The sequence below is a fragment of the Panicum virgatum genome, chromosome 9K, assembly GCF_016808335.1.
Source record: "Panicum virgatum strain AP13 chromosome 9K, P.virgatum_v5, whole genome shotgun sequence".
In the NCBI taxonomy this organism is placed as follows: Eukaryota; Viridiplantae; Streptophyta; class Magnoliopsida; order Poales; family Poaceae; genus Panicum; species Panicum virgatum.
In genome coordinates this window covers 47,676,716-47,703,818 of record NC_053144.1, presented here as the reverse complement: position 1 = coordinate 47,703,818, position 27,103 = coordinate 47,676,716, and the positions used below count along the sequence as shown (strand labels likewise).

Below are 27,103 nucleotides of genomic sequence, written 5' to 3'. Positions count from 1 at the left end.
TAGCTTCTCCCGAGGGATCAATGCCCGCCCGGGGATTCCATTTTGGTTCGTTCCGTCGTTCGTTTTGCGGTGTGTAAATGATGTAAATATACGCCGGATTGTAAAGCGAGAGGAGTTCCGGTTAGCTGAAAACGAAGCACTCTGGGTTTTCTTTTGTGATTGCCCATCTCCCCGTCCTCTGCTTCTGCTGTTCTGCACAGCACGATTGCCCGAGCAGACTTGAGAATTTCGTCTTTGTTTTTGCAAGCGAGCAATGCACCATTGCTTCAACTCGACGAAGATTGTATTTCCGGGTTGTGAAGAGAAAATTGTCGTTCCATTCCACCGCTTGAGAAACTGTGAAACCGCTCGCACGACGGCACGACGACCGTTACTACTGTCTTTGAGCGAGCCATCTCTCTGTCGCCGTTTCGCTTTTCCAGTCAGATGCACGGGCGGAGCGTGCATGGAGAAATCGGGACGGAGGCTTGCCGAGCATGGATGGAGCATTGCCAATTTGCCATGGGGGAGGCACTGATTCGGCGGAAATCTTTGGGGATCACCCGTGGTCTTTTCGTTCGGTTCGGCGTCACATGCACTTGTATCTGCGGAGTTAATGTGCCACGCTGGAGCGATGAGTGGCTAGTCAGGCCAAACCGCCCCTTTCTTTCCAGTGATGCAGCCGCCCACCTCTCCCTGTAGCGAGCGAGGTTGACGTCCATGAAGCCTAGCCTCGCTTCGCTTCGCTTGCACTTGCGCCGTGCGAACCCGCCCACTCTCTCGCCGATGCCAGCGAGTTCCAGGCTCCCACACTCTTCCAGAGTTCCAGAAGCCAGAACGATCCCTGAGCTAACTGATTGCCGGCTGCGCGGCTCATCGTACGTCACATTCGCATGGTCCCATCTGCTGCTGATCTAGCTTACCTCCGCTCGTGTACAGTCATGCACAAGCATCGGATTGCCGGAACTTTCTTTTCATTTTTCTCGTCCATGCAATGCAGGAACTCCCGCGGCTGTTTCCCGGACACATGCAAGGTACAACTCGTACTGATACCAGCCAGCCAGAACATTCAGAACCGTACCCCGACTTCCAGATCGGTTGAACCATCAGCTGGCCCGGCCACGGAGATCGCCGCCGTACAAGCTCAAAAGGAGAAAGCAACCCGTTACCGGGCTCTCGTCAGTTCGAGCACTATCCCTGTAACCCAACAAGAAAAGGAAAGTCCTGACCGAACCACCCAAACCAATTATCTGGCGGTACAGTTCAGCGGCTCGCTCGCGCGCGCGCGCGGTCGGTGCGGGTTGGCTCGCTCGCACTCGGCCCCGGCCCCTGGGAATCGAATCATTGGACTCCTCGCGATCGCGCGACGGCAAATAATTGGAAGGCCGATCGCATGATAGGGCAAGCAGCCTGATAATGGGATTTGGACTCATCCGTCGACCTCCCATGTTCTCGCGGACGGACGAGCCGGGAAGATCCGAGTCTAAGCACGACGAGAGTACACACGAATAGTAGTAGTACGAGTTAGGAGCGAGCGCGCACGTCTTGGACTGAATTGACTGACTGAACTGAATCTAATGCCGATGGATCGATCCATCATTCGGTGGTTGGGCTGGACGGTAGGGTGGGATGGGGAGAACCATCCTGGATTTTGCCGCTCGCGGCTGGATTCCTCGGCCGGCCGGGCGGAACGCGATCCGATCCGACGCCGCGTGCGTCCAACCTGGCGGGGCATCTGTGGTGTCGAGTTGGTGACGACGACGACGACCGGTCGTCCAGGACGTACGGGTACGGCCGCGTCCCGTGGGTTGGGAGCTGCTACCATGGTCTGCTCTGCTCCGTTCGTGAGCTCGTGCGCGCCCGTGCTGGTATTGTATTCGCTTCCCTGCTGCCGAGAAATGGGGGGACTTCGGTTGCGATTCTGGACGCGCGCCCGGCGAGCGGACAGCGGAGAGAGTACGACAGAGCTGGTGGATTCCTGATCGATTGCATCCGCATCGCCTGCCGCCCGCCGGTGATTTCCTTTGGTTTTGAAACTGACGAGTGTGCGGTAGGATAATGTGGAGAAGGTCAGGACCGATCTTTAAAACTTCCGGGCGAATCAAGTTTGTCAGTGTGAGGAGACAGAAAGGTGGATAAAAAGGAAGATTGAAAAATTGAAAAGTACTGAAAGAGAGAACCGAACATTTTTTTCTAATAAGCAGATAATTTATCATCACCACTTGCGCTTTGTGCGTCGATGATCCCCGTTCTTTTTCTCTGCTTTCGTAGTGGTTTTGGGCCCTACGTGAGTGGACGGGCCTGGCTGGAAAGTCCACTGGCTGGAACGGGCCGCTCTCCAACTTTTTCGGGGGCCCTGGATGCTCGGCCCATCTGCCTGTATCCGCACCGCGCGCGGGACGTATCCATAGCCGATGGCATTCGGCATGTGATGAACGTTGGCAGTGGAGCTTGGTGGGGTGGCCATGGATACCACAGTGGATGGGGACGGCGACTCCGGAGCACACTGCGCGCCGCATGTAAATGTGGTGGATGCACCTCGTGCAGTAAAGGGATATGGCACAAGGACACGCACTTTGGGATCTTCCCGGTGTGTGTGTGGGGGGGGGGGGGGGGATGCATCCATATTTAAAGTTTATTTTGCCTCAATTATGTGATGCAAACATGTTCAACATTTTTTATAGAACTAACTCAATATTTTGCTAAACATGTTCAACATTTGGCTTTCAAAATATTGAATCTGTGAAGACAAAATGTTGAAATCGAAAACATAAAATATTAAAATAAAAATGTTGAAGATTTCTTCTCCGACAAGAAGGGCATTTTTTTCTCCGGCGGCGGTCTGCGCGGGCGCGGCACAGCAGCAGCAGCACCGCGCAGCGGCGGTGGGGCAAGTGGGTGCGGCGCTCGCGACAACGCGGTGGGTGAGGCGGCGGCGCAGCGAGCTCAAAGGGCGGCGGCGGCGCATGGTAAGGAAGGGGGCAGGAGGAGGAAGAAGATAGAGTTGATGAGATCCAACGAATAAGATGATTTGCACAAATCTCGAATACTGTAAGATGGGAAGAAAAAACATTCTGAGAGATGTATAGGATTTCCGGGATGAAACTGCTGAAGAAAAGGGACGCGCGGTCAGTAGGCCCAAAACTCCATATCAGGCCCAGTTTTTCAATCCTCCGTGGGCTCTGCGACCCGGCGACGAGCGCCAAACCCAGGCCTGATTCATTCAAGTACGGCATAGCTTCCTCTAAAAAAAAACGGCATAGCTTCTTCCACAAAATGCAGCACAACGTACGGTCGAGTACATCTTTTTTTTTTTCTGAGCTTAAGGTCGAGGACATCATTTCAGTGGACAGATGCAAGACCAAGCCCCTGAATGCATGAAATTAAAATCACAGGCAGGCAAAGCAGCCTGGCAGCCGGCAACAAGCAGATCAGGAGCCCATTTACGTTACCTACCGGGGGCCGCGGCTTTTTTTATTTTTATATTTTTTAAAAACATTTTTACAGAAATATATTTTCGGTTTCACATTTTACAGTTTTGTACCCCTACCGCCCGGCAGGGGGGCGGCAGGGGGCCTGCCGCCTGGCAGGGAGACGGCAGGGACCTACATGTAAACAAATATAAATTGTTTTTGTGCGGAGACCCCTGGTGGGAGCCTGCCGCCCCCTGCCGGGCGGCAGGCACCTGCCGGCGGCAGGCAGCCTGCCTTCCGACAGGGGGGCGGCAGGCTCCCCCAATATAAAAGCTGAGCCCCTTCCCTCGCACCCTCATTTCCTGCCCACGAGATCCAGAGAGGGGAGAGGGAGAGAGGAGGGGTGATGGAGGTAATTCCACCGGCGAAGCCCTACCGGATTTTGGATCCGAACCGCAGGTAACTAATATTTCTCATCTTTCTCATTAATTTTTTTATATTTAATTCTATGATTAGTATTTTTTTATTATTGCAAGCACTTAGGGTTCGGATTAGTGGTTATAATTGAAGCCATACCATGTTTCTAGATATTGGATTAATTAAAATAAAGTCTTTGGATGGCCAGATATGTCGAGCAAGGTGGCGTTTCAAACCATTGACGGGAGGGTGTTCTGCCGATGCAGAAGCCAAAGGTGCATCACTTACCATGCTCCCATGTCATCGCGGCTTGTTCTTTATCTGGGTTAGATGCTGCGTCATATGTTTTTCAATATTTCACAAAAGAAGCCGCAGCACAGACTTGGTGTCATGAGATATACGGCATCGGTATTCTAGACCCATTCACTCAAAAAAATCCCCATCCAATGCTCATTCTTGATCTAGCTACGAAGAGGGGCATAGGCCGACGGCAGACACGTCGTATCCGGAACGGAATGGACGAGTCCGAGGCTGGAATGAAGAAAAAACATTGCAACTTGTGTGGAGCGGACGGTCACACTTATAAGAAGTGCCCACAGCTTTCAGTAGCCACTGCTGCTGCCGAGGCTGAACCTTCCGGGAATCCAACAGATGGGTCAGCTCCACCTACAAGAATTCGCCGCATGTAGTTGTGCACGACACACCTTCCAATGTATTTGTTTGTACGAAACTAAGTATATTGTGTATGTAGTATGCCTAAATGTCTTGTTTAATTAATTGGCAGTGCGTATTTCTATAGAATTTGGTTGTAATGAATGAAATATTCAATGTAATATCTTATGTGGTATCTTGTTTAACGTTCAATTTAAATTTCGTTCATTGTATCAAATTGGTCAGCCCCAAATATTTGGTCAGCTTTTATATTGGGGGGAGCCGGGAGGCAGGTGCCTGCCGCCTCTCCAGGCGGCAGTTCCCCCAGGGGCCTCCGCGCAAAAATAATTTATATTTATTTACAAATAGATCCCTGCCGGCTCCCTGCCGGGCGGTAGGGGTAAAACTGTAAAATATGAAATCGAAAATATATTTATGTAAAAACATTTTTAAAAAATATAAAAATAAAAAAGCCGCCCGGGGGCCAGCACACACCATCGCTTTCCTTGTCCTCCTTGTTCTGGCTTCCATTATTACCGGCAGCGGATTCAAAGAATGCGCGTATGTTCTCTTTCTTTCAGCACGTCGTCTCGTCTGTCGTGAAGTATGGAATCACTAATTTCTTTTTTTGAAAGGTTGGAATCACTAATTTCACTGTCTCCAAAGTGGAATCACTAATTTCGGTGCAATTTATGTGCTCCTGCAGTTTGATCAAGTGGAGCCGTAACAAATTTCAGAAGCAAGGTTTTCGTCAAGATATATCAGGTAAATCTCACTAGTTTAGCGCAGCAAGTCAGGAGTAGCCTTTTCTGATGAATCATAAATCTCGCGAGCTCAACCACAATTAACTTGGTGTCACCGAGCAGGACTCGCAGAAAAGATGAAGCGAACACCCATGCTGGGCCCATGCTGCCGCTGCCGCTCTGTGACTGCGAGGTACGAGCAACGGCAAGTCGAACTGTGATCTGGGGCGTGTTGGTGCATGTCCTTTTCACGGAAGTTGCCGCGGGTCGTCCGGGCTCCCCGGGAGGCCGCCTGGGCCGGTGAGCGCGGCCATCTTCGTCCCCGCCGGCGCGCACGGCACGGTCGCTGGAGCCTGGAGGACGCCGTCCTGTCCTTCCGGTTGGAATGGATAACGTGGGTTCAATCTCGGTCGCAAAGAGATCACCCTGTGTAACGCCGTAATAACGGCGTGCGCGCCTGGTGCCGTTGCAGGCTTGCAGCCTAGCGCAGCAACTCTCGTTGTACTGGCAGTTGGGCACGATGACGAGTTGACGACGTAAGGAAGATTTATAGCTCCCAGAAGGTTCTTCCAGTTCCAAGCTACCCACGGAGAAGGGTGAGAGCCGCGAATAGAAGAAGACGGCCTGTCGGCCGTCGCCTACGAGACGTGTTCGCCTGGACGCCACTCAGAGGCCGAGGGGCTGTCTCTGTACTGGTACTGCGACCGTGCTACGTGCCGGGAGTCTCCTCTCCCACGTACAATTGGGCTTGCGCCTGCTGCGGCTGTGTTCGCGACGTGTGCCTCCCGGTCCATTTGTTGCTTTCGCGTTGACTTTGAACATGTAGATTGCGAGGCACGAAGATTCTGATACAGTGCGCCCGGTGGGGACTGTGGGAGCGCATCGATCATTTCCTCCTTGTAACGCGCTCACTGTCGACCGTGCCTACCTCCCCGACGAGTGTGTAATCTCCTTTCTCATCCCGGACTCCCCGCCGCGCCTATCTGATCTATCGTGTGAACCCCTGGGTTTTGAAGATTAGTAACCTCCTCAGTCCTCACCCTTCTTCCCACATGGCCAATTGGCCACAAATCTCACCAATCCCAAGCTTTGTGCTTGCGCCACGCACGGGGTCGGTCCACGAACACGACCCCGCGCACGGCGTGGAATTGGAAGCCCCCAAACCCCGGCCGGACCGGACCGAACCGAACCGAACGAGCCGCGCGCCCAAAGAAAGCGCGGGGGGCGAGTTGGAAGAACTCCAACCAACCAACCCCACGGGCACACGACACGTCGCGCACACCAGCCGCGGAAAGGGTCCGGACCGCGAGGCCGCACGCCTTTCACACTAGATGGGTTGCTGCCGCTCCTCGCTCCGGCCGGGGGCGGGAGCGGGGGCGGGGACGGGGACCCACGCGGCGGGGAAGCCGGCCCCCCGGCACCGCCCGCCGCCGCCGCCACCGACGACGAACCGCCCGTCCCCGAACGCGCACCGGGCCGCGCCCTCGGCCCGCGCGGGCGGCGGCGGGGGTGGGGATGTCCCGGCGTTCGCGGAGTTCTCCCTGGCGGACCTCCGCGCGGCCACGGGCGGGTTCGCGGCCGGGAACATCGTCTCCGAGAGCGGCGAGAAGGCGCCCAACCTCGTCTACAGGGGCCAGCTCAAGGGCGCCGGCGGCGCGCCGCCGCGCGCGATTGCCGTGAAGAAGTTCGCCAAGCTCGCGTGGCCCGACCCCAAGCAGTTCGCGGTGGGCGAGCGCGGCACGGCCGTCTGATTCACGGAATTGGGGGGCTTCGGGACGCGCGGGTTTCTGACGGTCGGTTTGATTTGGCTGCAGGAGGAGGCCAAGGGCGTGGGGGCCCTGCGCCACCGGAGGATGGCGAACCTCATCGGCTACTGCTGCGACGGCGACGAGCGCCTGCTCGTCGCCGAGTTCATGCCCAACGACACCCTCGCCAAGCACCTGTTTCACTGTGAGTCCCTAGCTTCCTCTGCAAACCGTTACCCGTAGCATTTGGTCACGAGTGTTGTGCAACTCTGGTGAAATGGTAAGCAAGCGGATACTTGACCAGAGGCAAGCGACTTGTTATTCTTCGATTGTACTAATGATGCGGTTCTCTGTGCCGGATATTCTGGTTCAGATTGTTGCAGCAGTTAAAATGTGAGCACAAATTGAAATTCGTGAGTTTAGGAGTTGATGTGGAGTTTGCTCACTTGTTTTTTCTAATCTTTAGTAAGGCGATTTGATATGTATGAACAAGCAAGGCATTAGAAGCAACAATTGACTTCTTCTGATTCATTCGTCACCGTGTTTTCCTCATGTGCAGGGGAAAACCAGACTATAGAATGGGCCATGCGTCTGAGAGTTGCATACTACATCTCCCAAGCGTTGGAATATTGTAGTATCAAGGGGAGGCCTTTATATCATGACTTAAATGCATACAGGGTCCTCTTTGATGAGGTAAACGGGCAATCTGTGGAGTTTATTTGGACGTAGAGTACTGCAAGTGGTGTATAAAGCTTGATTATTGTGTTGTGCTGATGACCATGTGGCATATGCCCTTGATAATTTTATAGATTACATTTTCACAAGTTACATTCATTGTGTCTGGCAATGTCATTAGTATATACTGGGATGGAGACTTGCAAATCTAGGGATGGCGACTTGCAATATCTCTGCCTCTCACTAAACCAAAAATTAAAGTCGAGGGCCACTAGTCATCTTGTTAGCCATTTGCTTGCACCAGTAGGAAGAATGGGCTACTAGTAGAAGTTAAAAATGCCAACTGACTTATCCGCTCTGCTGACTAGAAGGGTATATAAACACTTAAAGAAACCTATACGAGTTGCATATCAGAACTGATACTGGACTTCACAACATTGCATGTATTATGTTCTATAGTTAACAATTTCATGTAGTATGTTTTATAAGATAGTAATATCTTCCAGCAGTTGAATATGTCATTTTATACCAGTTATCTTATTTTCAAACAAAAGTTTATAGTTACAATGAACTTTCTGATTGCAGAATGGTGACCCTCGTCTGTCATGCTTTGGTCTAATGAAAAACAGCAGGGATGGCAAAAGCTATAGCACGAACCTAGCTTATACACCTCCAGAATATCTCAGAAATGGTATCTATCTCTTCACTTTGATGCTTTTTCCTGAAAGAAGTTTTCGGCTTCATGTTTAGTAATGAAATCTTTCAAGTTTTTTAGGTATTTCAGTGGTTTCTCTTAAACTTAGTTCTTTTTATAGTACTATTTTTCTGACTGCATTCTTCTGCTACACTTACAAGGGGAATTATTTATTTCTCCGCTTGCTCAACACTAAGTAGAACTGATAGATTCCATCAGAGAAGCCTTTTGTTGTTGTTGATATAAATTGGCAAGATTTCTATTCAAGAAAATACAGACAAGCTTTCCCAAAGTTAAGTTCTATAAAATAGTTTTTATCCTTTTCTTTTGAAAGGCAAAATATGGTGTACATCTGGAATTTTAACTGTTTAGAAGGACTAGTGACTTGGTTTATGATTTTCTGATTCATTTCTTTTTTTTTCATAAGCGCTATTTAGATTGAGCATATTGCACCCTTGGTAAGGCAATTACCAAGTGCCATGAGATGATGTGGTCAATGGACCATATCTATTATTTCCTCGTCATGTTACTGAAGTAGCTAAGTAAAAAACAAAACAGTTTCATTTTTGAGCCAACTTATGTTCTTTCAGGCAGGGTTACTCCAGAAAGTGTCATATTCAGTTTTGGCACTGTACTTCTCGACCTTCTCAGTGGTAAACGTATACCTCCTTCACATGTAAGTTTCTTGCAAGAAATGTCTTACATATTCTTAGATACAAAGCCATTTCGGCAAATACAGAAATACAAATGCCAGTTGGATACCAGTGAACACCCATGCTTGTAAATTGCTGTGAAATTGTTTTTCAAATTGAATCTCTGGCCCATCTTATGCACTGTGTAAATTACAACCTGCATAATTCTTTATCCAAGCATAAACCAAAAAAGACGTACGGTAGAAGTATGCCACTGGTAATAATGTGTATATGCATTCCTTGCACTCAGGCACTTGATATCATGAGAGGCAGAAACATTGAATCAGTAATGGATTCACATTTGGAGGGGAACTACTCGACAGAGGTGGCTACTACACTGGTGAATCTTGCTTCTCAATGTCTACAGTATGAGCCAAGAGATCGTCCTGACATAAAAAAGTTGGTTTCCATACTGGAGCCTTTGCAGAAGAAATTAGAGGTAACCATATTTGTTCTTCTGTATTTCATATTTGATTAATTCTTTGTGAAAGGAGTATATTTAATGTCCTAGCATCATACATATCTCATGCTAATGACTGTGTTCCAGAATTACTGTGCGATGTTGCTTTATTTTTTGCCCTGTAAAAGCAATATTTGGCATGATGCGATAGTAAAAGTTAAAATACAGAACAGAGAAATCTTCAGTATATGTCCAATTTGTCACTCTATAGTAGATGCTTTCCTGTACCACTGCACAGATAGATTATGTTACCAGCTTGCCTTTGTATACTACAAGTACATTGCAAATATGTAGATCAAAATGCACAAATATTTGTTTTACTACTCTTGTTGTTAGGTATATTATATCTCTTACAAAAGTGCATGGTTTACCACAAAGTTTTAATGCACCTGACGGTTGCTGCTGTTCCTTTGCAAAATACGGAACAGGTTCCATCCTATGTGATGCTTGGAATTCCAAAGCCTGTGGAAGAACCACATGTACCTCCTACTCCACAGCGCCCTCTTTCTCCCATGGGAGAAGCCTGTTCCAGGATGGACCTAACTGCCATCCATCAGATCCTATTCACGACACATTACAGAGATGATGAAGGGTCCAATGAGGTAAAAGAAATCAGCGCACTGGTTCCAATCATCCTGTTCTGTATGATCTGTGACACCCGCTGTCTTTCTTCATGCTGCAGCTATCTTTTCAAGAATGGACACAGCAGATGAGGGATATGTTGGATGCAAGGAAACGTGGCGACTTTGCCTTTAAAGACAAAGATTTTAAGGCAGCAATCGATTGTTACAGTCAGGTGGGCATGTGCTTATTGTTCATGAAAGCCCTTATTAGTGCCCTCATATATCAACCCAATGTAGCTGATTCATCCTTTCCCTGTGTTTCATAGTTTGTTGATGTGGGGACAATGGTGTCACCAACTGTGTTTGCCAGACGAAGCTTGTGCTACCTTATGTGTGACCAACCTGACGCTGCCCTCCGCGATGCCATGCAAGCACAGATCGTCTCCCCTGATTGGCCAACAGCATTCTACATGCAGGCAGTTGCACTATCCAAGCTGAACATGCAGAGTGATGCTGTGGACATGCTGAACGAGGCTTCAGAGCTAGAAGAGAAAAGGCAAAAGACCACAAAGGGTCCTTGAGAAGTGACATCCCTTATATATAACATAGATTCACGCTATGTAGTAAATGCCCCAACCCTTTCCCCTGTAGAAAGTGCTTAGAATATATCGTGGTTAAATCTTAGATGGTTAATATTTAGATGTTAGGAAACCTCTGTGGAGAAGAGGCTCTCGACAGAACAGCCTTATGGTCAGAAAAAAACTCATTTGGTTTGTCGACATTTCCGTGATAGGTTCTGCATTTTTTTGGGCCCATGTATATAAGATCTGCTGCATGAGAGTTTGAAACTTGGTATAGGTCCTGGTCGTTCAGGTGGGCCCCTGTAGCCGAAGCTAATAAACATGTCTTCATTTGTGCAAAACTGTTTATCTATGAAATCAATTCCATTAATACAGATTTGAGTAGGTTGCTGTGTGTATTGTATGATGCCCTTGCATGATTTGCGCAAAGCTAGGCATTACTTTTTTTTTTGGAAAAGTACCTGTAGTTTCATGATAAAACAGCGTACACACATAGTACAGATACAGACACCTTCTAGACAGGTAGAGAGGACAGCTGTCCAACCAAACTTACACAGAAGATCCTAGAAATAGAAGAAATTATAACCAGGTACTTGACTCTTCTGAGCTTGCCGCTCGCACCACTAGTCTTTCACCTCCGTCCATGCCGAAATTGCTGCTGCCGGAGAAAGGAGAGAACGGCGCCACCCGGGTCAGTGGGAACACATCGCATCAAGGCTTTGATTCGAACCACAATAGAACAAATCCATGAAGGAGCATCGATCCGGGGTGCACCCATGCTTCTCAGACCCATGATCAGCGCACCTCACCGGCTGGCGACGAAAACGGTGCGCAAATCCACCTACCAACAAACCACAATCTAAATGGCCAACTCTGCAACTTTGGAGAAGGCCAGTAGCCAGAGACAAAGGCTTACGGGCCTCAGACTGAAAATCCTCCGACCTCGCCGCTGACGCCGGAGAAGAACGCCACCGGGGTGAGGAAGAGGCGGGAGAAATTATTCTTCTGTGCCGCCGTTACCTCCGCCTCGTCGACGCTGCTAGGAAACAAAAGCCGCAGAGGAGCACCCCTCCGGCAAACTCTAGCTCCATCGGCGATGATCGACGATGAGCACACCCTAGGACTAGTAGCGAAACTAGCTATCCTATATACAACGATTTCCGGCCCTCCTTCCTCTCCAGCACCTCTCCGGCCGCTGGAGAAGGAGGGGCCAGCGGAATCGCCGTCGAGAAAGTTTTTCACCTCCTTTTCGCCCGTGGCAACTGTAACTGGGAAACGGAAACGAAAGAGCACTGCTGAGGCTTGTTGCCTCCTCTGCTGGTACCCAAGTTGTGCGCCTGCCATTAGGCATTACTTTTTTTTAGACAAAGATATATGCATTATTTTTGCCCACTTATGGTTTAGGGCTGACTATAGGACGTGTTGGATCCAAATGCTGATGTCTAAAGAGCATCTCCAAGAGTTCTCAATCTCATCCCCATCCTTATTTTTTTTGGGAAAAAGGAAAAAAATCATCTCCAATAATTTTCTATTCAAGTTCCCCATCTCTTAACAATTGGTAAACTAGGCTCTTTTGTACGTAAAAATACATACGCCTCTCTATCGTTTCCCATCCGCTTTTTTTTTCCTGCCGCTGTCTTCTTCCCGCTTTGTCGTGCTCTCCATGACTACTACCCTGCCACCGCACCCTCCCTGCTGTGTCGGACCTTATCCAGCATGCATGCCCCCCGTGCATGCCCAATGCTGGTTCCAAGAGCTTGCCAACGAAACAGATCACCGCCATTATGGTCTCGCGGGAACACACCACCGCCGCAGCGTTGTTTCCGGCGAGATTCCGACCGCTACAATCCATCCCGACGCAAGTAAAAAGTAAAACGGAATACTCATCGTTCTCTTTCTTTTCTCCCAAATTCCAAGACCTCTCGTGTTCTGAATCACTGGCAATTTGACTTGCAAGAAACTTCTGTCTGCCAGTCATGAAAATCTCTCGTGGAATTAACCTCATGAGACCACAACTTTTTTTTATTTTGGGAGAGTAAAAATGGGAAAATCTTGGACATGGACTCTTTTTTTTGTTTCCCATACATATTTGGGGAGTTGGTAAACAACAAGATTTGGGGAGAAAAAATTAGAAATTATTGGAGATGCTCTAAAAGTGTTAAAGTTTAATTAGTCTATCCAAAAAGAAGTGCTAATGAGATAGGCTAAATTTTATACAAGACTCAGAAATTTCAGCAAAGGTATGAGTCTAATATGTGCTAAAGTTTATCATCCAACTTTAGCGCATCTAAAAGTTTATGTGTGGAAGAAAGTTGGTGCACTAATGTTGCATTGTTGCCTCAGCGACCATCTACGTGCTTGGTATGGAACAGGGGCCGAGTTGCCCAGGAGGTATTCAGTCCTAGCCCTGTGCTTCTTTGCGAAGCGGCCGCTAGGATATGCATCAGTAATCCAGTGTTTTGGTCTGAAAAGGTAAGAAGACCAGCCGAGGAATTGACTGTAGTTTAGTTGGGTGGCAGACTCAAAGTTCAGAATTCAGCGCAAGAGCTCATAGTTTGGAATTGGGTTTGGATTGGCACGACGCATTCCATCCTCATATTGGTCTGAGCTGGGTTGGTTTTTGTTCATCTGATCATCTCGCGCCGTCGCGCTAAGAAATGAGAAAGCTTGATTGGCCATGCATGTTTGCGGCTACGATGGTCTACGGAGGCAGGAGGTCACTACCACCATCACTCCGTCAGCCGGAGGCGGCGTACAAGAGAAGCCAGATCTGCGCGCTGCCCAACGGCCCAACGGGACACCGCCATCCAGATGGACGCGGCCAGAAAGCGCGACGGGCCGCGATACTCAAAACCATGCGTCGTCTTCACCGGAAAATTGTAACAGACTCTGGAAGTCATTGCAGTCCTGGACCTAAGTTCCTGATCGTTTGCCACGGCCCATGACTTTCCATGACCGAGAGAGAGGAGAGAGGCGTGGAAGTACCAATAACATACTCGTTCCCTTAATTCGACAGTGGTACTATCAATATTTTGACGGGAAAGATACATCCCAGCAAATTCAAAAAGATAAATCTAAAATATAAGTACTGGTAACATTAAAATAATAACAAAAAATCAGTTTGTAATACGCAGAAGCATTACCTAGGAGAAAAATTCTCTGCGACGGTGCCCATCGCGCGAGTTATGTGACACTGCCCAGATGACCGACGCGTGGCACGCTGGCCCACCAGGCACAGGTTTGTGGCGAGCCTATCCGTGGGCAGATGAGCCGCAGCGCCGGACCTGTAGACTCTTGAGCCGTGAGGTTCTCTCGAGCCTATAGATGGCCCTTCGGGCCACTCGGCCCGGCCTTGGCCCAGGCCCGCCCCTGGCTTGCTCTTTATTGGGCCGGGCCTAGCCCAGCCCTATATCCCAATGGGCCATGCCGTACTAGCCCACGGGCTCCCCCAACAGCCCAGGCATGGGCCTGTTTCGTGTCGGGCCAGCCCAAGACAGCTCGGCCCTACATCAGACTTTGGGCTGCCCGAAGCCCATCCGAGGCGAGGAGGAGGCGGCAACGGTCGGCGCCACGACGGCCGGCACCGCGGGGATGAGGAGGCGGCGGGGGCGCAAGGCCGAGACGAGGCGGCGGCGCCCAACGGTGCGGAGACAAGAAGGCGGCGCCGGCCGCGCGGGGCGGAGCGGAGATGAGGAGGCGGTGGCGCTCGGCGGGGTGGAGACGAGGAGGCGGTGGCCAGCGGGGCGGAGACGAGGAGGCGGCGCCTGGCGTGCTCTCGGCGTCTTGCGCTCGCCCTCCGGGGGGGGGAGCCGGCGTCCGGGCGAAAAGCAGCGGCCGGAGGGCGGGGGGCTAGGGTTAGGGTGGTGGAGCGGGGGGAAGGGGGCTGCGCGGACGGGATCAGGGGAGCCGGCGTCCGCTCCCTGCCTGCCTTCCTGGCTGTGGGTTGGGCCGGCCAGCTTGGTCTGGAGTTAGCGGGCTCCCTTCGGGTCGGCCTACTAACTCCGTGCCGGGCCGTGCCAGCCCATGGGCTGGGGTGACGGCCCAAGCCCGGGCATGGTATACGGGCCGGGCCAGCCCGGGCACGGTGGGGAACGGATCAGGTTGTGCTTGGGCCGGGCCAAATTTGCCGTGCTTTGGGCGGGCCAGCGGGGTGCGGGCTGCATGGACAACTATACTCGAGCCGGTTCGATGTCAATGGGCCATGTCGACCAGATCGAGCTGCCCCCTCTTGATGCGTTCGTCAGGTTGTCGGCGGCGGTGATCTCCACCTCCAGCCGTCCGACTTCGTCTACTTACTCCGTCACTGGTGTAGAAGATCATGTCACCGGTGATATTCCTCTCTGAAATCTAGATCCTGCATGAAGAATTCTGCACGGAATTGCCTTTCTTGGTGCTCCACGAGATCTTTTGCAAGTAAAATTTAGTATTGCAATTAGGATCCATAGCTCTCTGAATCTGCAGGAAGTGCTCGACGAGTGCGACGCCGGCGGTCCCTAAGTTCACCGCGATCAGCGAAACGGAGGAGCGCATCATCGCCTCGATAAAAGGCCGTGGCTCGGTTTGATTGTGTTCTGTAGCGGCTTGAGGAGCTCAGCGCAATTCAACTCAAGCCGGCTTCTCAGTTTGTATCCTGGCTCAATGTCCCTCCTCGAGCGGAGGTTACAGTATGATCTGCCACGCGTTGGTCATCTGGGCGGTGTCGCACAACTCGCGTGGTGCGACACCGCCACAGAGAATTTTTCTCCCATTACATAGCTTTGCATGTGGAGATCATTATCTTCAGTTAAGCACAGTTTGCGCCATGCAGAAAAAGTTTGTGCTACGCAGGAGAAGTTTGCGCCATATAAGAGAAGTTTGCGCAATACTTCAGAATGATAAGCTCGGCGAAGAAGATAAGACAAGCGAAGATATCATTATTCTTCGCAGCACTATATAAGGAGATAGCATGTACAGAACGAATGATCGACAGAGAAGCTAGAGCGCTTCACATCAAAGAAACATAAGAAAACCGTAGCCAAGTGCTTTCAAGCTTCTGCGCGACACACGGAGCCACGCCATCAATCGACTCACGCGAGAGACATGTATTTGGATTCACGCGTAGGCGCAGCGAAGACCCTTGCCTGCTTCCTTCCACGACCTGCCTAATCATATTTGACGCCGTGGAAAGAATGGCAAGTTAACGCGCCAGAGGCAGAGCACGCTTTTTTAGATATAGGAAAAACTCAGCCTTAAACATTCACAGAAGAATGTCTACAGGCATACGTTAACGTTACAAGAGTTTTTAGACTCTAAATCTTAAATAAGTTATTTTACCCAAACAAAAAATAAAACTATAAAATACAAAAAATTTAAAAGACTAAGTTTCAACTTTTTCCTTCACTCCGCTTCATCCTTGTAGAGTCTTTCACTCAGCAAGGATGGCAGCACGTACATTCCTGGTTACTACCCGCTATGAACTTGCCGCCTGTTTCCGGGACACCTCACACGAAGATTGCCATCGGGGTGCGGTAGCAATGGCAACCTCGGCTGCTACAACCATAAGTTCTGTCTTCAAAAATATGTGCTTTGGTTGTGCAGATCTATGCTGTTGTGACAGTGTTGCACGAAGACTGCAGTTGCAAGATCAGGAATAACTCATCTAATCGCATGGAGTAGATTGGAATTTTTTTTAACGAAACGAACTACTTAAAGAGGGCATAAGTGGACCCTTTTCACCCCAGATATCTCTCTCTTCTGGACCCTGGACAATAGTATTTTTCTCTCACACCAAATCACTCTGTTCGCTGCAATCAGCTAACAATATTTTTCTCTCACACCAAATCAGCACCATCCACCAGCTACCAACCAGCCGATAATATTTTTCTCTCACAATAAATCAACACCAGCCACAGCCAGCCAAACAGTTGAGTTTTGTAGTTGGACTGGCTCCGCTTGGATGAACAACAAATTTGACCAAGTCCGTTGCTGCTGTTGGGCGGTTTCTTCCTGCTCGCCGGGCAGGGCGTGGCAAAGGGGCTGCTAAGCTTGACGGGGATCTATTAAAAAATAACGAATAAATGGGGGATCCATTAAAAAAAGGAATAGTCTTGATTGATAATGCGACGGACACGGATTGCGGATGAGTTGGGTGAGGATTCGATTCGTCGAGCAAGCTGCATGCATTGTTTTTTGGGTCAGTTGGATCCATGCCACTTCAATTTCTTAAAATTGGATCTCATGTTGAAAATCATGCCATTGAGTGGCATGATTTTCAACATGACACCCAATTTCACGGAGTTGTGGTGGCATGAATCGAATTTTCCCTGTTTTTTCGTCGTCCGGCGACCGAAGAAGAAACTGCTCTGTCATCTGATCCATACGCTACGCAAATATGACCACGACGACCCAACTCGATATTGCTACCATAAAAAAGTTTTCCGAGCACGACCACAGAGAATGAGAATCTCTCTAAGCCGCCGCTGGTCCACTCATGCTCACCGCCGAGCAGTGGCGGAGCCATCAAAAATTCTAAAAGGCGCCAAAAGATCAAGGGAAGGCGAGCCCGTAGCCATGGCCGCGACGGGACAACGCGGGCGTGTGGTGGCATCCCTACCTCTGTACATAGCATATCTGGAATCGCCTTTCGCGACCCTTAGCCTTCTTCAATCTACGACTCCTACTGAAATAGCTCCGGTTGCATTTTTTTATAAAATTAAGCTGAAGCTATTTTAAAAAAATATTTGGTAAAATGGTTTCATTCGTTTGGGATCACGATATGTAGGCAAAGCCATTTTACAACTTATTCACTGCCCCCCATAATGAAACCATTTTGAAAATGACATTTTGACAGTGGTGAAGACGACGAGAAAGCTATGCCAAACAGGTTTTTAGATCGTTACTTCTTACTTGCTTGTAGTTGTTGCCTCTTGAATAATTTGGTGGACTTTAATTGAAAGTACAACGTGAGCTACTAGACATTAGACTTGCTGTAAATTACTTATCTAATTATATTTGGTGTAAAGAAGAGGGAAGATTAACTATTTTTTGCACCGTTAGGAGGCCCGTGGCCCCTGCTAACCCCCGTGGCTCCGCCATTGTCCCCACGCCAACGCGCGCTGTGTGCGATCAGATAGCTGGAGCGAGAGGGTGATGGCTAGCCGAGGTTGAGCTATCGAGCTCTTGTTGTATAAGTGAATTGCCGACCTTTTCTATCAGCTTAAATTTTTAGGTAGAATTGGTTGGGTTGATGCATACAACTCAACATGGTATTAGAAAGGGAGAGTGTTGAAGTATAATAGAGTGTTTAGTTTCAAAAAAAATTCTACAGTATCCGTCACATCGAATCTTCGGACACATGCATGGAGCATTAAATGCAGTTAAAAAATAACTACACAGTATAACTGTTTTATACAAGATGAATCTTTTAAGACTAATTACTCTATAATTGGACATTAATTATAAAATCACAGCAAAATGTGCTACAATACCAAAACTCAAACTTTTTTATAAACTAAACACAGCACCAAAACTCAAACTTTTTTATAAACTAAACATAGCCTAAATTTAATTTTTTGAATTGAATTGGTCGGTACCTGCAACACAATACTCATTCCTGCACCTGCTAACAGGCTCGGGCAGATAGGGGTGCGGCTCGTGCAATGGCACACGGTCCCCAATTTTCAGGGGGCCCTTTTTTTTTCATATTCTATAATGTACAGTCTAGTTCCACAGGACAGTCCAGCAAACAGGCCTCCTGACGCAGGCCGAACTGGCGTGCTCTTTGCTGCAGGCCTCTACGGACCGCTCTGGGCGATAGGCTATGCTCGAGCGACAAGCCACGAAAGAGTCAAAACCAAGCCCCCGACCAAAATAGTCATACTAGGCACCATCGCATCAAATTTTGACCATCGATCAATTCTTTTCATCTACCGCTTCTGTTCCACCATTCCAGTTTCCTGTTCCGCGGTTCTTCCGGCTAAACCTGGGCGGCTATGCGCTTGAGCCTAGGACTCCAGCCAGCTCATCCAGCAATACAAGAGGGATACGAGTGAGGCATCGAGTATTCGATCGAGGAGCGAGCGACATCAGGCGCTAATCAACAGTAATTTTAATTTATTAGCATTTTTTATTCCTCAATCTATGGAGTTGAGTTGCTTAATTATTAATTATGTTCTCTTCATCTTTATACATCCAATATTTTAATATCGAGGTTATGTCCTCAATTATGCTAGTCTAGTAGGTCCCACTTTAAAATTTCACTATGGGAAACGGCAGGATTGCCGTGTGCCGAAGACTTTGTCGTGCGCTATATATCGGGCACACGGCAAAGACTGAGTTTGCCATGTGTCGCAGGCTGAGCACACGGCAAAGAGTTTGGCACACGGCAAATGCTATGTTTGCCGTGTGCCTGGACGTCTGATGCACGGCAAAAACAAGACACACGGCAAAGCCTCAGCTATGCCGTGCGCACGCCAGAAGAATACATAGCAAGAAACACACGGCAAAAAGGAACAGTTTGCCGTGTGCTACATCAAAGACACACGGCAAAGTGTTGGCACACGGTAAAATATTGTCAAAAAAAATTGATTCTGCCATTGTAACTTTTATGGGTAACTTGATATTTTATGTGTGACTCTAAATTAGATTTTGATAGTTTTTCTCGATCCTTTTGCTATATTTAACTTTTTTATATCAAGAAATATAATTTCTTAGAATAAGTGAAGTTTGAATTGCAATACTTTTACATGGAGTAATAATGAAACAAAAAATTATATTCACATCATGAGATCCCATGTGAGATCATATCTAAAAAATGGATGGAAAATTTGAAGTTCTTGATCATGAACCATGCCCTCTAACATGTGTCCCGACACTTATAAATTTCTATAAAAAGCAAATGAAGTCTGAAAAATGTGAGATTTGTTATGATATCATGATTTCATACGTGGACGCTATGGTAAAAGTTTGAAAAAGTTTCGCACAAGTTATCATTTGTACTCCTTATAAATCGAAGCACCTCCATAAAGGATCTATATAGTTGAATAGGAGCCGTTGAGATTTGAAGTTAAAGTGACGGTTAATTTGACTGTTGACTTCAAAACTTTTTATGCATGCAATACATATGTTACAATCGTCCATGCCAAAGTTTGGCTATTTTTCGATTTTCTTTGATAATTTTAATTTTTTTTGCAATTAAACAAAATCATGGGAAATACATTGAACTTTAGTTAATTCTGCATAAAATAATGATTTTTTGCAGTCTAATCATCACACAAAAAATGTTGAGTTAGATTTGCAAGATATTTAAAGTTTATTCAGTAAATTTTAGTTTAACACGGAATGATTGAGTTAAAAATGAACATAAAATGTAATTAGATGTGAGACACCATGTTTTATTGCAAAACTGCCCCTGTTTTATTGCAAAACTGCCTCTGTAATGTGCAAAATATGGGCAGTTATGGGCAGTTTTGCAATAAAACAGGGGCAATTTTGCAACTGGAAGACTAAAAACAGGGGCAAACATGCAAAGTTAAAAAATCAAGGGCAAACGTGTAATTGGACCTAAAAACAAGGGCAGTTTTGCAAACGTGCAACATGTGGCCTCCACCGCCATGTGTCAGCCACGTCACCAAAACCAGCGGATGGCCAAATGTGTATGGATTTATTAGTTTGATGGTCAAGGATACCCGGTTTTAGAGTTGTATGACCAAAATCAAACTCGGACAATAATTTTATGGTCAAAAATAGACTTTTTCTTGAAAAAGAAAAGGTAAAATCTCTGCACTTGATTCCCTCGGTTGTTCACGCAAGGTAGTGAGTAGGTGGATGAATGGAGCCCATATGCATTTTTTTTCCAGTTTGTGGAACCCATGAGTGAACGCTCCAACTGTAAAAGCAATTCTAGCTTCACTCCGATGTGGCTCTACTGTAAGCTTGCAATAGAGTATCGCTAGCAGGTTATCCTTCACTATCGCCCAAGTCTGGGACTATCAAAATCTTCCTTGATCGATCCGAATCTCTCTTTATCACACTCGCCCTTTGTTCTTGCTCCATCACTCATTCGTTGGCCATCTCCGTGTCGTGTTCTAGCCGAACACTTCGTCACCGTTGAGCTGTGGGCTCGCGCGAGCGCGACACGCCGAGACGGAGATGCCTTCCCATCCCATGTCGCGGCCTGACAAGGCTCCTAGTCCTAGGCAAGGCGTGAGTCAGCGCTCCGTGCCGAGCACAGCACATAAACAAACCCGCTTGAGTTGCGATCCGGTTGTCGCCGCCGCCGCCGTGTCCAGTCTCCGGTCCAATTAACCATGGCGGCGGGGCTCGCTTTCCTGAAGGCCGTGGCGCTGGTGCTGGCGCCGGTGGTGCTCGCCGCCGCGCTGTACAGCCCGAGGGGCTTCTCGCCGGCGCCGATGCCGCCGGAGTACTCGTACGGGCCCGACGCGTCCGCGCCGCGGCACGAGGCGCGCGCGCTGGCGCGCAGCGAGCGCGTCGGCGAGGGGCGGCTCCCGGGCCCGGAGGACCTCGCGTACGACGCCGCCGGCGGGTGGCTCTACACTGGGTGCACCGACGGGTGGGTCCGGAGGGTCAGCGTGCCCGGCGGCGACGTCGAGGACTGGGCGCGCACCGGCGGCCGCCCGCTCGGCGTCGCGCTCGCCGCGGACGGCGGCGGCGGCGGCCTGATCGTGGCCGACGCGGACATCGTGAGTTGAAGTTGAACCGCTCTACTTCCATCCATCATAACCGCTCTAGGAGTCGTATGGCGGCACATCTGATCTGATGCCCTTGACAATCATGGCAGGGGTTGCTGAAGGTGACCCCGGAAAGGAAGGTGGAGCTGCTGACCGACACGGCGGAGGGCCTCAAGTTCAAGCTGACCGACGGCGTGGACGTCGCCGCCTACGGCACCATCTACTTCACGGACGCGTCGTACAAGTACAACCTCGACAGCCACATGACGGACATCCTCGAGGCGCGGCCCCACGGGCGGCTCATGAGCTTCGACCCGGCCACGGGGCGCACGGCCGTGCTCGCGCGCGGCCTCTACTTCGCCAACGGCGTCGCCGTCTCGCCGGACCAGGCCTCGCTCATCTACTGCGAGACGGTGATGCGAGTGCCGGACTGATCACGCACGCTACCGTTGAAGCCAAGCCTGCCTCTCACTGCCTGGATGTTGTTTACCACGGCATGTGACCTGACCTGCCATTCACTGCAAGTTCTGCTGCAGGAGGCGGTGCTCGAGGTACCACATCGCCGGCGACAAGAAGGGCACGGTGGAGAAGTTCATCGACAACCTGCCGGGATTCCCTGACAACATCCGGTACGATGGAGAGGGCCGGTACTGGCAGTGGCGGAGGTAGGATGGGAGACAAGGGGGGCTGAATCAATGGAGTTGTTAATTTGTATGAAGATTTAATAGTGATTTAATATTTTTGCTACAGTATTTTAAGTGTGATTATTTACTTTAGGGGGGCTGGAGCCCCCCAGCCCCCCTGTGCATCCGCCGCTGGGTACTGGATTGCCTTGTCTGCGGTAACATCATCTCAAATTTCAACTTCTCATCAATCATCATTTCAGAAAAAAAAATCTTTGCATGGTAAAAAAATTTTGGCAGGAGCCCAGTAGGAAGCTGTTGATCGATCATCGTTTGAACCTGCACCTGCAGGGCAGTACTCCTCAGTGGGACTTGCTGATGAAGTATCCGTTCGTCCGGAAGCTGGTGTACCTCGTCGAGAAGTTCGTGGCGCTTCCCCACGGGGTGAAGAACTCGGGGGCGGTGAGCTTGACGCCGGACGGGGAGCCGGTGTCCATGTACACCGACCCGCGGCTGGCTCAAGGTCGGCAACCATCTGTACTACGGCTCACTGACGGAGAATTTCCTCAGCCGGATCGACCTCACTGAATCATCAGCTGAATTCCACGAGTGATCATCCACTGATCATTCTTCTTGTGTTATGTAAATCATTTGCTCTGGACCTCTGATTGTACTCGTCTAATTACCATTCCATGTGCCTGGTGGAGTGGCCCGAGCAAACCCGTAGCTAGCACCTAGCATAGAATCCAGAATCAAACAAGGTCTTAATTAATGAACTGCCAACTGAAACTTATAGTATGAACAAGAGCCCGCATGCAAAGTTCTGGGTAGATCTGAAACTTGATTTTAGACGTCTTTACGAGCTCTTACTTCTAATCGATCAACATATCTCCACCCTATAAATGTAAAACTCCATGGACGCTTGAGGCATCGTTTAATCGATTGAAAGTCAATATGTTCTTATCTTTGTTGTTTTTTTCTTCTTCTACCATATACTTTTCAATCCTAACAGAGTTCTTCTTTCGTGTCTACGACATTTGAGAGCGCCTTGGCTACTTTACATATAGGACAAACCAAGATGCGGTCTTGATGGATGAGTGTTCGTATCTGTAACTTCTAGAAAGCGCTCCTTTGGCTTGTGTTGTGTGGTTGCGAAAGCTGGTTCATTGGTTTTTCTGGCAAATACTTTTTTAACATGTCTATCGAACTAGTGCAGACAGAAAACAGCTTTGTCGATAGTACTATTCAAGAGATATGTCAACCTGTTCGGCTGGACTTAATTGGCTGGTGAAAGTGATCAGGTGCTCTAGCCTAAGAGGGGAATGAGTGAATTAGTCAATCTAAAATCTTAACCAATGGCTCCAACTAGTTTGGAAAAAAATTTAAACTAGAACAAGCTATCTAGATGTGCAACTATGGTTCTTCTAGTATAAAACCCTCATCCCAAAAGAGTTATATATGTAATCTATAGCCAATTCTATCAAGAAACTACTCTAGAAAGTAAAGACACACAAGGTTGCAAGAAATAAATGCGGAAGCTTAAAGAGGGATGAGAGAAAGCAAACTCTTGACGCGAAGATTTTATCCCGTGATTCGGATCGCCACAAAGGCGCCTCTACATCTACGTTGTTGAAGCACTCACAAAGAGTATCGCTTCTCGGCAATCAAGTCTCTCCCGTGAACACAATCACGGTCACCTTGATCCTGATCTTCACTAAGAGAGCTTGCCCCCGAAGGAGGGGTCTCTGTCCGCCGCACAAAGTTTGCGACGCCGCTCCACACCAAGCCGGAGGGTCGTTGACATGCCATTGAGCCACCGAGACTCCAAGGATGGCCGGCTCACTAAGATACAATTTTGGTTCACTCTAGAACCACAGCACAAGGATCTCAACCTTGCTTACTCACTCACTCAATAGCTAATCTAGCACTCACACTTACCAAGCTAGTGCTAAACCTAAGGATGTGATCAATTTCCTTTTAGATGGCTTGGAGAACTTCTTCAATGTGTCTTGGATTTCATTTCGACTCCAGCAACTCCAAAATGGCTGGGGTGAGGCATATTTATAGGCCACCAAGTCCATAGAGTCGTTGCTCCAACGGCTAGCAGAAATCAGCGAAGCGTCGGTTAAACCGACGGCTGTGACAGGGGTAGCCGGTTCAACCGGTCACACTATCCCACCAAGGTAGCCGTTTGGTTCTCTTACACACTGCTCTACTGACTCAGTAGGTGTCGGTTAAACCGATGCTGAGGCGTCGGTTAAACTGGTCTTCAAGTCTTTTTCTCAGCTCACTACTTCTGACGTGGCAATGCACCGACGCTCCACGGTTCAACCGGTCTTCAAGGATCTTCTGTTGCACATCAAACATGCTCTCTGAGCAATGCCAAGGGCAATGTACCGACGCTTGTTCCTTGACCATCGGTTCAACCGGCCGCACCGCCATTTCTTCTCTTGACTTAGCCATGCTCCACCCGATGCACCGACGCTGCCGTCGGTTAAATCGGTCATCGTGTGTCGGTTAAACCGACGTCTTAAGCTCTCTGGATTTTTATTGTGCTTCTGTGTCGCTACGGTAAATTGGAGGTGGCGCCTTGACGGTGATTTGGACGTGGCGTTGACGTTGAATTGGCCTTTTCGCCTCAACGGCAGATTGGATATGGCGTATTTACGGCGGATTGGACATATTTGATTTCATCCACGGGACCTAAAAATTCTACAAATATGATCTCATAAACTTGTTAGTCTCATTGATTATGTTGTCACTCAATCACCAAAATCACAAACAATGATCTAATGTAGCTATGTTCCTTACAACTGGGCTGGGCTGGGCTGGACGTGGCAGATTGGCTGCGCTGGCTCGGCGGGCGGCAGAGCGCCAGAGCCTCATCCGCCGCTGTAAGAAATGCCTTGCGCCAAATGGCTGGGCTCATCAGCCTAGCCAGTTCCAGCCAGCCGAACTGACCGTGCATTGGCTTCAGGCTAGGGTTGTAGACTCTCTGCAGCGCATTAACAACTAAAAGGAGCAGCTTGTCAAGGAATGACAGCTTTGAGTCTAGAGCTATGCAGTTCTCCACATGTCACTGATGTCTTGTACTCTATGTATTTATTGATAATATTAAACACAGCATGATTTAAATTTTGAGCGTGCCTGTAATAATTGGGAACCAAAGGGTCTGAAGCGCCGAAGCGGCAACATAACCTTTTCATTAAAAGAAAAAATCAGACCAGTGCGGTGCTCTTTGGCGGCAAGGAGCTAGCCAAGGACGTTGTGCTTGTGCACAGAGTGAGTAATGAAATGCCAGCGTCAAACAGCGGTGTATACTCATGTATCATGTGGACGGATCCAATCCAACACCCTTCTCAAACAACAGCCATACACTATCACCAAAATGTTTAGTCTTCCTCGACCCCTTCAAACCAATATTCAATGTCTTCTCGCTGATGCCTTTTTCTAGATACACGGACGATTGACTGTCCAACCGTTTCTCAATTTCTGAACAAAGAGAACTCTGACACACATATGGCGCCGTCCGGGATGTACGTAACAACACCTCTGCCCAAAAATCGCCATCTTTTTCTTCCTTTTTTTTAAAACTCTCACCAACACGACGAGATCGAAGAGGTCAATAACTAGTTCACTTATTTAACCACACTGAACACGAATTAAAAAAAAACTCGGCCGGCCGGGGAAAGACCGCCCCAACGGTATTGTCATACAGAGAAGAACTCTCGACGCCAGGCCGAGAAAACCCCCGAACCCCAGCCTCACCCAAGGCCTGCACCGTAACCTGGGCCGGCGACCACTGCCACAGCCCCCAGGCTGGGCCGCACCGTTACCACAGGCCGGGACATCCTCGAAGGGAGACACAGCGAGGGGATTTTTTTAACCTCAACCTGAAATTCGCTCCCACGGGGAGTCGAACCCAGGACCTGAGGAGTGCCGCTGGGTTCTCCTAACCAATTCAGCTAGAGGCCCTTTGGCAACACTGAACACGAATTAGAGGGAATCAACTCCAAACTAGCAACATATGATGGTACTAGATCGTGCAATAGCTTTTGTCACAGTTCATTCTGCTGTCAGACGACTCCTGGCGAAGTGAAAGTGTATCAGATCGGTTCGACAAAACACGAGGTGATGAAGGGGCTGATTCCAAGGATGGCTGCTTGAAGCTTTCATCAGCTTTCTGCAGCGAGGATCTTGTGGGCGAATGGCGAATCCTTTGTGCTTTTATCTACCTTCAGTTGCATCTTCAGCCTGTGGATGAGGGTATGGCAAGAGCACGCAGACATACATCATAAACATGCTGTGGTTTAAGAAAGACGAGCAACCCTTAATTATAAATTGACACAACGATATTAAAAGTTAGGACGAAGTACATCATTGATTAATCCATATCTAGGACTCGATTATTACTGCTACGAATTATAATGGCCAGCAGCCCAAGCTGTACCCAGGAGTCAAAAGAATCCTGAAACTGGTGAATGGAGCAGCAGTAAAAGACAGCTGTATCTTCTACTGATCTGGAAATCTGTACAGGTCCAACCAGATCCTAATGGCTTGCATTGTGATTTTGGTAAGACCAGGCATGTATAGTTGTGCCTGTTTGGCTTCTGGCTTCATCCTAAAATTACCACCTAAGAGCCAGTCACCAAATTGGTTGCCAAGATCTTGGCCAACAATGGCCTAAAGGATGAACTACATATGTGGCCAAAAGAGAAGAGTGCCAACCAAATGGTGGCCAAATTTGGTTAAATTTGCCAATGGCTTGGTACCTTTCAGCACTCCAGGGTATATATCAAACCAAACACACGTTGACATATGGCTTCAGTGGCTAATATTTTTGCAAGATGAGACTAGAAATGAGACTAGCAATGAAATTAAGCAAGAATGCCAACAAGGTGTATTCGCCTCTGTTCATACCTCAGCTTGAACGAAGTGTAGACTCTGAGGGAGTAGACAAAGAACACGGGGAAGCCAAGCATAACAAGAGAGGTGTACACCATGGCTCCAATTTCACCAATGAGAACAGAGACCATTGAGAAGACCAACCCAACGCAGAAAAAATACATCAGCAGAAAAAATATCCCTGCCTCCTGAATCAAGGCACCTTGGAGCAACATCACACCCACAAACAGGATCCAAAGCATGAGAAGGCCTGAGAGCGGGAGAAAGACATAGATGACGAGTTCTTCAATAGGGT

At 48.7% G+C, this 27,103-nt stretch overlaps 1 protein-coding gene and 1 pseudogene across 1 annotated transcript; both read left to right on the top strand.

Moving 5' to 3' along the window:
* Window positions 1–6,519: 6,519 nt before the first annotated feature.
* On the top strand, window positions 6,520–10,997 carry LOC120651814 (serine/threonine-protein kinase BSK1-2-like). The gene is made up of 9 exons (XM_039929446.1): window positions 6,520–6,927; window positions 7,018–7,153; window positions 7,508–7,641; window positions 8,209–8,314; window positions 8,908–8,993; window positions 9,260–9,448; window positions 9,898–10,071; window positions 10,152–10,265; window positions 10,359–10,997. Exons 1-9 carry the CDS (start codon window positions 6,535–6,537, stop codon window positions 10,611–10,613), a joined length of 1,587 nt encoding a protein of 528 aa, XP_039785380.1. The 5' UTR covers window positions 6,520–6,534; the 3' UTR covers window positions 10,614–10,997.
* A 9,604-nt stretch (window positions 10,998–20,601) lies between these two features.
* On the top strand, window positions 20,602–22,733 carry LOC120651813 (annotated as a pseudogene).
* Window positions 22,734–27,103: the final 4,370 nt, after the last annotated feature.